Source organism: Nicotiana tabacum, chromosome 19 (genome assembly GCF_000715075.1).
Source record: "Nicotiana tabacum cultivar K326 chromosome 19, ASM71507v2, whole genome shotgun sequence".
Classification (NCBI taxonomy): Eukaryota; Viridiplantae; Streptophyta; class Magnoliopsida; order Solanales; family Solanaceae; genus Nicotiana; species Nicotiana tabacum.
In genome coordinates, this window is record NC_134098.1 from 43,019,567 (window position 1) to 43,031,081 (window position 11,515).

The 11,515-nt window shown below is 38.2% G+C and overlaps 1 protein-coding gene across 1 annotated transcript; it reads right to left on the minus strand.

Moving 5' to 3' along the window:
* Nucleotides 1-6,763: 6,763 nt before the first annotated feature.
* Nucleotides 6,764-9,115, minus strand: LOC107822023 (uncharacterized). Its single transcript, XM_016648513.2, has 6 exons — nt 8,728-9,115; nt 8,427-8,629; nt 7,697-7,837; nt 7,517-7,597; nt 7,082-7,209; nt 6,764-6,977 (listed from the first exon to the last, which is right to left on the minus strand). Exons 1-6 carry the CDS (start codon nt 8,954-8,956, stop codon nt 6,932-6,934), a joined length of 828 nt encoding a protein of 275 aa, XP_016503999.1. The 5' UTR covers nt 8,957-9,115; the 3' UTR covers nt 6,764-6,931.
* Nucleotides 9,116-11,515: the final 2,400 nt, after the last annotated feature.

Here is an 11,515-nt window from a genome sequence, read left to right on the forward strand (position 1 = left end):
GCCTGCTGATAAGTGATGTCCATCTCCAACTCCCTAGCCATACTGGTCCGAATACTGGGGTGGAGTCCCTCAATGAAATGACGAACCCTCTCTCTGACCGTAGCAACCAGTGCAGGTGCATGGCGAGGTAACTCACTGAAACAGACTGCATACTCCGACACAGTCAAAGCACCATGATGCAGCTGCTCAAACTCTACGCGCCAAGCATCAGTGAAGCTCTGAGGAACATACTCACGCAAGAACATCTCTAAAAACTGAGTCCAAGTGAGTGAGGCTTCCTCATCCGGACTACTTAGCTCATAGGCACACCACCCCTGATATGCCGCTCCCCTCAGCTGGAAAGCAGTGAAAGAAACCCCACTCGTCTCCACAATGCCCATAGTGCGAAGAATACGATGCCACTCCTCAAGAAAACCCATAGCATCATCTGAAGGTAGTCCGTTGAAAGTAGGTGGGTGGTACTTCTTGTACCTCTCAAGTCTGAGTTGCTCTGCCTCAGAAGCAGCTACCCTAGTCTCATGCTGAACCCGAGCCACTGGGGGCATAGGAATATACTCTGGGGCCAGATCAACCTGGACCCTCTGCTCAGGAGTGCGGGCTGCGGAAGTCTGTGCCCCTCCCCTGGCATGAGATGTAGTGGGAGCTATCGGAAATAGTCCAGCCTGAGCCAGAGTGCTGAACATGCTCATGAACTGAGCTAAAGTCCCCTGGAGGGCTGGAGTAGCAATAGGGATCTCCGGTGCTGGCCCTCTAGCTGAAGCTGCTGGGGGCTCCTCTGATGTAGCTCTCGCAGGTGCTCGGGTTGTACCGCGTGGTCGTCCTCTACCCCGACCCCGACCTCTGACGGCTCTGACAGGGGGCTCAGGTGCCTGATCGTCGGTCCTCCCGGTACGGGTCGTCACCATCTATAAGAAAGAATAGAATAGAATTTTAGAATTTTTGATGTCAATAACTCGCACAATAAGGAAATCGAAGAAATATGTTTGTTCTTAACAGTTACATAGCCTCCCGAAGATAAGTACGGATGTCTCCGCACCGATCTGCGAGACTCTAATAAATTGGCTTGTGACTCGTGACTCATATGAACCTAGTGCTCTGATACCAACTTGTCACGACCTAAATTAACCCTCCATAAGTTGTCATGATGGCACCTAGTCTTTATGACTGGGTAAGCCTAATATTACGAAAAGTGTAAAGAAAGCATAACATTTTAAAGATAAACAGCATATTGTGAATAACCAAAAGTAGTACCACTCGGCATATACAAAATAATTTTTCAAGACCCGAAATATCACTAAGTCACAAGCTGCTATAATCTATGTAGCTCTATACAAAAGTCTAAAGATAACAAAGAAAGTCTCTAGGCGAGGGAGTAGAAGGGGACTCCGAGGATCTGCGGACGCAAGCAGAAGTACCTTGAAGTCTCCTAAAATCAGCAGCACGCACTAACCCCGAGGCTGATAGCTCGAACCTGGATCTGCACATAAAAACATGTGCAGGAAAGGGCATGAGTACACTACAATGGTACCCAGTAAATGCCAAGCCTAACCTCGGTCGAGTAGTGACGAGGTCAGGTCAAGGCCCTACCGGAGTAAATATAATAACTTAAACAGTAAAAGATATAAGTAAAGTTTACGGTAACACAGTTAAAAAAATTCTCGAAAATTTAACAGTTAAGGGAGCTCTCGGCTCAGAACAAGGTAGACATAATGGGAAATCTCCCGGGATACCGTCCCGTAGTTCCAAATGAATATGTAGTAAAGGGGGATCTCCCGAAATACGTCTGTAGTCCCAAAGTATATATGCAGTGCTGGGGGATCTCCCGGAATACGTCTGTAGTCCCAAAGTAAATATACAATATTGGGGGATCTCCCGGAATACGTCCGTAGTCCCAAAGTTAATATGCAGTGCTGGTGGATCTCCCGAAATACGTTTGTAGTCCCAAAATAAATATGCACGAAAAGGGGGTCTCCCGGAATACATCCGTAGTCCCAATTTAAATATGCAACGCAAGATGAAATGATAGGTATGACATCGAGTTATACAGTTTACACTGAACACAGGTAAGGAAAGTAGGGACTTAACTAAGCATGGCAGACAGAATGTCAAATAGGCAGTTAAAACACGTAAGCATGCTCCTCTAATCTAAGCTAAACAATTAAACGTATTAGTTCAATTTAATAAGGGAAAACAGTTTATGATTTAGAAAAGAAAAACGGAATTTTTGCAATAATAGCCTGTATATGTACTCGTCACCTCACGCACACGGCACCGACACATCAATTAACATCAAACATCCTAAGGGAAAAGTCCCCAACACAAGGTTAGGCAAGCCACTTACCTCGAACCAAACTCAATCAATCGGTCACAATGCCTTTCCCACGAATATCCGGCTTTGAATGGCCCAAATCAAGCCAAAAGCAATTACATATCATAAATACAACCATAATAGACTCATCTAATTAATAAAATCAACACTTGAACAAAAATTCCAAAATTAACTCAAATATTGCCCGTGGGGCTCACGTCTCGGAATCGGGTAAAAGTCACAAAATACGAACACCCATTCACTCACGAGTCTAACCATATAAAATTTCTCAAATCCGACCACAAATCCCCTTTCAAAACTCGAAATCTTTGTTGAAGAAGTTCTTCCAAATTTTTCCCAATTTCAACCCCAAACTACCGAGCTCTCAATCAAATTTTTGTGTTATGAACTCAACCCTCGTTTTTGAACTTTAAATTCTGACCAAGTGCGTTCTTCTTCGCGAAAGCGATGAACAATCTTCCACGGGCCCAAAATTCCTCCTTTGCGAACACGAGGGGACTCTCGCTAACGCGTACCTTCCACTGACAGACCCTTCGCGAACGCAGCAACCTCTTCGCGAATGCGTAGGCTTAATGCCCGAAGCTTCCTCTGCCCCGTTCCTCTACGCGAACGCGAGGACCATATCGCGAACGTGTAGGCTTAAGGTCCCACACCTTCGCGAATGCGGGAACAATATCGCGAACACGAAGAACAACTTAGTTGCCTTTCCCAGATGCTCTACACGATCGCGAGGCACCTCTCGCGAAAACGATGAAGGATCTTTTTCTGCAATAAAACACCAGAAATCTGCTACTTTTCTAAGTCTAAAAATGACCCGTTGAGCATCCGAAATAAACCCGAGCCCCCCAGGACCTCGACCAAACATACCAACCAATCCTAAAACACCATACGAACTTAGTCGACCCCATAAATCACATCAACTAACGCTAAAATCACGAATCACCCTCCAATTCAAACTTAAAGAACTTGAAACTTTAAATTCCTGCAACCGATGCCGAAACCTATCAAATCATGTCCGATTGACCTCAAATTTTGTGCACAAGTCATAATCAATATTACGGACCTATTCCAACTTTCGGAATCGGAAAACAACCCTGATATCAAAAATTCCACTACCGGCCCAAAAACTCCAAAAATTCGACTTTCGCCATTTCAAGCCTAAATGCCCTACGGACCTCCAAAATACAATTCGGACACGCCCCTAAACCCAAAATCACCTACAGGAGCTAACGGAACCGACGAAATTCCATTACGGAGTCATTTTCACACAGTTCCGATTACTGTCTAAATCCTAAGGCTTAAACTCTCATTTAGGGACTAAGTGTCCCAAAACACTCCGAAACTCAAAACCAATCATCCCGGCAAGTCACAATAGCAGAAATAGATATGAGAAAAGCAATTAATAGAGGTTCGGGGCTCTAACTCTCAAAATGACCGGTCGGGTCGTTACAAACATGGGCTCATCCAAACATTGGTGGATGAGCGTGAGAGCTTGCTGATCCTTCTTTCTTATCTTTTTCAAGACATCTTTTTCGTTTTGAGGCAGCATTTACTTATTATCGAGTTTTGCATACCCTCTGTCTACGATTTCCCACACATCTTGAGAGTAAAGAATGGCGTTCATGCGTAGACACCATTTCTCATTACTATCTTTTGTGAGAAGGGGGTACTAAAAAGACAACAGACCATTATTCGCCATGGTTCTGATACCACGTTGTTAAAAAAAATAATATCCCGTCCAGGAATAATATCCACGGTAAATAACAATAACATAAGAGAGTAACAATGTCACCAAATTTTTTAACGGCGCAAAATACAATACCCGAGCAGAGCAATATAATATCATTATAATATTATAACTTGGTAGTGTCAAGAGACTACTACAACTTCGAAAAAAATAACACTCTTTATTTTAAACACCTCACTATAATATTACTCCCATTCTCTATTTATCTCATAGACTTCAATCTGTGGATCACTCTTTATTCGCTCCATTGTGCTCTCTCTGATTTTGGTATATATAAATTGAAAGGACAGCGCTCCTATTTATAGGAGAACTTGCCAAACATTGAACCAATCATATTGCTTGGTTCTGCAACTTGTAATTTACAGCTTGCAAAATTGCAAGTCTTGTTATAATGTAAAACCTGTTGCACCATCCAAAACCAATTACACAAATTGGTTTTGCCATATTGTTTCAGCCGCCCATTGCAACTTGTTATTATATTTTTTTATTTCTTTTTATTTAAACGCGTTCCACAAAAAGTACTACTCAATAAGTTGGTCAAACACAGACGACTACTTTGCAAAACTACTTTTTTAAAAGTACTTTTGAACAAAAATACTTTTAAAAATAAGCAATTTTTGATAGCTTGGCCAAACGTGACCTTAGTTGATTTCTTCCCTTAAACATTCATCCATAAATATGACAGTATAATACTCAATTATATGTCCATTTTTTAGGAGGTATATGGCTCCAACCTTTTTCGTTCCCAAATTCTAAAAGAATAAAAGATTCACTTTGTAATTTATGTTATTTGACAAGTCATTGAAAAGTAAGTAATAAAAGTAATCTTGTGTTTTGCTTCCAGTATTAGGTCACAAAAATAACAATAACTTTTATAAAATATTCCAATATAAATGCTCATAAAAGGCAAATTCAAACTCTTAAATGTCTTCTTAAATGCCAAATAATAGGAAACCACAATTCAATCGCTCCAAGTCTTGTTTCAACTTTCAACTCAATTTGACCTCAAATTAGCGAACACGGCCAATTCTTATCGATTCAAAACAATTTATTCAAAATTATCATGAGTTCCATCAATTTAGAGATGAACCTCAACTTCCCAAATTTTCAACACACGTGTTCAACTCTAACACATTAATAAATCAGTAGCAATGATGACCAATACCATAATAAATTAAAGGAAAAAAGGTCAAATATACTCCTCTACTTTCATATATTGTCTATATTTAACTTCTATTATACTATCGGGCCAAATTTAGCCCTACCGTTATACTATCGGGCCAAATTTACCCCTACAATCAGCAAACTTTTAAAAATACCCCTTGATCTGTTAAGTAATCCAAAATCTCCCAATTTTTTTTATTTAAATCACTTTCTGTTCTTCTTGCTCCATTATTTTCAAAAATAATTATTGATGTGAATGTTAAAGTTACTAGACTATACAAATTATTCATAATTCTTTTTTAATTACCAATACACTCATTTCTCTTCTTGTAATAAATAAAATTGGTTTAGAATTTTATTTATTTCTCAATCATATACACGCCGTAGAATTTACTGCGTCTATTTATTGTGTATTATATGCAGTTGATCATCATGTATGTACATATATATTCAAATATATTTTGTCATTGCCTGGTTAATATAGAATTCGATCGACTAACTTAAGAGTGCACAATGTGTAGGTATTTAATTAAAGTAAAGTTGAATTAGACAATGTAAAGTCTCAGAGGAACTTCAACTTCAATCATTAATACTTGCAAAGTCTCCATACATTTGGTGCAACGAATTCATTAAAATTGGGATGTTGTAAATACTTTTAGAATTTAAAAAAAGCTACCTAATTTAGATTTTTCAATTTACTATACTTTGTTTATTCGGTTGTATTATTTAATATTTTTTTCTCATATTTTTTTTTATAATTCAGAAAGCAAGTAAATGCCAATTATTTCAAAAATAGTGGACCAAGAAGAACAACAAATGATTTAAATAAAAGAAATTTGGAAGATTTTTTGATTACTTAACAGATCAAGGGGTATTTTTAAAAGTTTGCTGATTGTAGGGGTAAATTTGGCCCGATAGTATAACGGTAGGGGTAAATTTAACCTGACAATATAACTGAGATTAAATATAGACAATATATGAAAATAGAGGGGTATATTTGGGCTTTTTCCCTAAATTAAATTCTTCGACTGTTTTTCATCTCAATGCAGTAAAGTCACGAATTATAGAGTGGGATATCTTTAACCCTTCTAACCCCAAGCAAAACTAGCAGAGAGAAGTGAAGGCACTAAATCTTGTCACCAATATGCTAATAAATTCAACTGTCTCCTCCTCTTCGGCTTCTAAGCCTTTTAAATAAACATGAAAATGTTTTTGGGTAAAAATATTCACAGTTGTCTCAAAACTATGTTATCATGATCCTCATAAAAACTTTGGGTTCGAGTCCTCTGTGTAATAGCCTTTGTTATGGATTATTTTACTCCCAATATGAGATTGATTTGCTAGTGCGAATCCAAATTTAGTGAGGTCTCAATGCGAACACTTAGGTACCGACAAAAAAAAATGTAATTATCCGTATCAAGTGCACAGTAATCCGCACTTTAAGATAGCACTAGCATACTAGCGTAAAGTGAGTACATATGCCAAAAAATAGGATTTCGAGATATCAAGATCACACAAGACTATGCATCTAACGAGATTTATTTATTATTCAGTTGCATTGGTACTACCAGTGGAGCAAGAGTAAAGAGAAAACTAAAAAAACCTATAAAATAAAGTAAAACACAAAGAAGTTGAAGAAAAATTAAGCTCCAAACTCAAAAGAAGCACATTTGTTGCAGTCACCAGAGCTTTTACACAGGCGTTGGCAGGCGAACCAAAAGTTGACCGCTGATGACACTGCAAAAGGAAAAAGAGAAGAATTTTGGATTTATCAAACACATAAATGAAAAGAAGTTCAAGAAAGCAACTGTCAAATGAAGTAGTTAGGCTATTGGACTAACCTCTTTATGTAATAATAGCAGAAATCAGCCAGGATAAACGTTTGAACAATTTCTGAGATAAAGACCATTGGTATCCACAAGTATCCCCTTCCAGCCAAATACAGATATGCTCCGCTAGTGTCATAGACCTGTGTATATAAATATTGAGTCTCTGGAAATTAAAAGGCTCAAGCAATAAAGGATGTTCTTTTGCAATAAGTCTTTGCGAGATCCAACAAAAGGGAAGAAAAAGAAAGGTGTTGAATTATGTTTTATGCCTACATACATTGTTATCTTCTTTTGAACCAAGTAAATGGAGATACTTTTGTTGACGGCTATTAGTGATGCTCGAAACCAAGACCATCAGTAGTGTATAAAATTGAGTCATCACTTCATATATAAGCGTAAACCAGGGGTTTGTTTAATGGACTTAGTTGGACTCAAATTAAAGCATACCTGAACAATCCAATGAGCACTAGTCAAGAATCTTTGAATACCCAATGCAAAAACATAATGGGCTGTAAATGGCTCGATTATCTGAAATGCAAGAATGCGAACTATTATAAGCTCTTGTCACTAGAAAGTAAGATCTGCAAAGAGCACATGATTTATTATTTTGTTAGAGGGAATAAGAACCTGAACATTCTGCATCAACCGAAGCTGAGGCAGCACAGAGATGGCTTCCAGATATGAGGAAAAAGCCCAAAGCACATCAGTTAATATAGCGTGACGCGTATGAGGATGGATAAGAATAGCTACAACAGCACACGGTGCGATCTGTGTAAACGCCAAAGCAAAATTATCATACTTCAAACATAAAGGACTTTCAAGAAATTAGTACGTTATTTTATTTTTATATATAGAAGAAACTACCTGTGGGCTTTTGGCCCGACTCCAATTTGCGCACTGATTCAAAACACCAGGGAGTATGGACCCGCCCCTCTTTCTTTCAACTTAATATAAGATTTTATTTGTGGCAGGCTTCGAATGTATGATAATGTACCTAAACCAGACGTCAAGTGCTGTGTATTTACTACTGAACTAAAGCTAGAGGCCCTTTGATTTAATTAATTAAAAGTAATCGATAAGTATCAAGTATTGAAAAGTACTTTCCAGTACTAGAATTAATTTTATAAATAAACAATTACGTGTTTAAATAAAAATATTGAAATTTATGATAAACCGTAATGGAATCGTGGCAAGGAAGGTCGGGGATGATGTTACTTCCAGAAGCTCAAGGACTTAATGTTCCAACAACTTAAGTGTCAATGTCATAGGAGTCAGCAAGGAATCAAAAACTAGAATATAATTTGCACTAACAGCAATCATAACAAAAGAAAGTCAATGGGGGAAAGAATGAATTTACCAAATGCCACAAGGGCATGCTGTCCAGATCAGCCATGTAGGAAGACTTCAACTTGGACTTTTTCATCATACGTATAACCCAAATTGTTGCCACAAGTGTAACAAGATCTAGAAAAAAGTGTATAGGTGCTGACATGATGTAACCACAAAATAATCTTACACCTAAAAATATCTCTGTAACCACTTGAGTCTTCAATGAAATGCCTAATCACAGCAGCAGAAGAAAGATCATCATCAGATGAAAGGTATATCATAATAACATGTTTGATTATATACTAGCATTTAGAATCAGGAGTAAGTACCAGAGCAAGTCTTGAGGGTAGACAACTTGTAAATCAAACATAAGAGTCCAACGAAATGAACAAACTCTGCCAAAACGAAGAAGTGATTGTGTTTTTTGATGAAGAACTTGAGAATCACTACCAAAACCAATGATGTGACAACACCTAAGAAAATCTTAACAATTTTTGACTGCCTTCGCACCCATAAGAATAGCTTTTTGACTGGCATTTGCAACTCCTTCTCACCCATTTCTCTTTGCAGTTTCTTTATCTCTTCTCAAACTGAAAAGTTCATGAGAAAACAGTGACTATGTATATTTCCTCCTCTATTACATGTGGAGTAGCAGAAATATTTGACACGAGAACTAGACCAATCATTAGTTGACACGTTATTTTATTGGTCATCCCTGTAACACATTGATGGATATTTTTTGTAGTAGAAGACTCATCGCTCATGTGAGAGCAACTTCAGCTCAGACTAATAATTACTATAATGCAATTTGAATTGAATATCAAGGAAAATAGCCATTGGACATTAATGAATGTGTCTGCCATTGATACTTTATTTTACTTCCCATAAGTCGGGCTTAAGAAACTCTTCTTGCCTATCACCCCCATTGACTTCTCGGATATGGTGATAGTGGAAAAGCATATAACTAAAATATTCAACTGGAATTATTTATGAACAAATTAGAAAAATCAGAATTTTGGTTCAAACATTTCATAGGACAAAAATATACTACTCCTATTACCGTTTAACTTTCCTCAAAATTTTTAGATCATTTATTATTGGAGTAAGGATTGACTCCTTCTTGATTTTCTAACGACACTGATAAGTCATGTGTCTTGCTATATTTTGATGATTTAACAAATTTTGTTGAGAACCAGATGAGGAACCTGTTCCACATCTTCTGAGTGCTCAAAGATCAACAAATCTCAAGTCTGGGACATGTTCCAACATCCAGAGTCCAAGAAACAACAGAGGGAACAAATCGACGTCAGTTCCCTTGCTGACAGTGCCAGTCAACTCCCCACAACTGTAAAGTGACTGTAACTGTTCCTCTGCACACACACAACAGTGCAAACAGTGGAGCAGTCACTTTATGGGGAATGCCTTTGTACCAAACATGCAACATCATTCAAGTGATGTCACTTATGTAATATTAACATGAAGCAAAGTAAAAACAACACGCTTGCATATTCCAGAATTCGTCAAGCTTTCTCTCAAGTGTGTTGCCAACTTGCAAGTGACATTCAAGGCGTCAAGAACAAAGAGCAACATAACGAAGGACCAGTTTCCTGCATTGAGTTATCATATATCCTTAGTTATGTAGCATCTTTGTCAAAGTTATTTACTTGTAATTCCTACTTAGCTTAGTTAGAAGCATTGTGTAAGAAACCTTTGTAAAATCATAAACCATGTGTTTGTGCCTTGGCTAGAGTTAGTCGAGTTGTATGCTTTGTGATAGAGTTATTACAAAGGGGCTTGTAATAGAGTTATTACAAGTTAGTGAGGGATTAAGTGATTAATTCCTATGTTACAATAGTTTGTAATCTGAAGTTTGCTCAGTAGTGAAGTTGAAATCCTACAAGGGTAGGTCGTGGTTTTTAATCCCGTGAGCTGAGAGTTTTTTACGAAAAATTTTATTGTGTTATTTACTTACAACTGTGTGAGTGTATTCTGTGAGAACAAATAGAGAACCCGGTTCTCTATATAAGTTTGGTGGACCCTTAGTTTCTATCAATTGGTATCAGAGCAGGTTCTTTCTATAAGGCTAACACCTAGAAAGGATCTTCATGGCTGCTCCACCAAACTTCGAAGAAGGTCAATCCACGTACAGACTACCAAGATTCAATGGCCAATACTATGGATGGTGGAAGACAAGGATGCATGATTTTATCATGGTTGAAGATTCAGAGCTCTGGGATGTTATCTGCGATGGTCCTTTCGTTCCTATGAAAACCATTGGGGAACCAGTAATGACAGTTCCCAAATATAGGAAGGAATACAACGATGCTGACCGCAAGGCTATAGAGAAGAACTTTCGAGCAAAGAAAATCCTTGTCTGTGGCATTGGGCCAGATGAATACAACAGGATTTTGGCTTATCAATCTGCCAAGGAGATCTTGGAAGCTCTCCAAACAGCACACGAAGGGACAACTCAAGTCAAGTAGTCGAAGATTAATATGCTAACCACTGAGTATGAACTCTTCAAGATGAAGGACGATGAGTCCGTTCAGGACATGTACACTCGCTTTACCTCTATCATCAATGAGCTCCATTCCCTGGGAGAAATCAGTCCAAGGAACAAACTTGTCAGGAAAATACTCAGCGTATTACCTGGTTCCTGGGAAAGCAAAGTAAATACTATCACAGAGGCAAAGGATCTACAAAAGCTAACCATTGATGAACTCATTGGTAATTTGAAAACTTATGAAATGAAGAAAAAAAGGATCATGAGAGAAGAGAGCCCAAAAGGGAGAAGAACATGGTCCTCAAGATAGACAACAATGAATCAAGTGGTGAGGATGCTGATATGGCTTACTTTACAAAGAGATTTGAGAAGTTGGTCCGCAAAAATGGAGGTATTCCAAAGAAGGGAAGCTCCAGAAAGCCAGGACATTTCATCAAGGATTATCCCCTCCTCAAGCAAGACCAATACAAGCACAACATAGACAAAACAACCAAGAGGAACCCGGTTCCTGACAAAAGATTTAAAAGAAAAGAAGCTGTCGATAATGTTGTGAAACAAGCTCTTGCTGCATGGGGAGACTCTTCCAGCGAATCTGGAGAAGATGATGCACAAGA

What these genes read in the sequence shown, in the direction of transcription:
- LOC107822023 (XM_016648513.2), bottom strand. Translation starts at nt 8,956, where the DNA reads ATGGGTGAGAAGGAGTTGCAAATGCCAGTCAAAAAGCTATTCTTATGG. An exon ending in GTGCTCATTGGATTGTTCAG is followed by an intron (nt 7,210 to 7,516) that starts GTATGCTTTAAT and finishes TTATATACACAG; the next exon opens with GTCTATGACACTAGCGGAGC. An exon ending in TGCTATTATTACATAAAGAG is followed by an intron (nt 6,978 to 7,081) that starts GTTAGTCCAATA and finishes TTCCTTTTGCAG; the next exon opens with TGTCATCAGCGGTCAACTTT.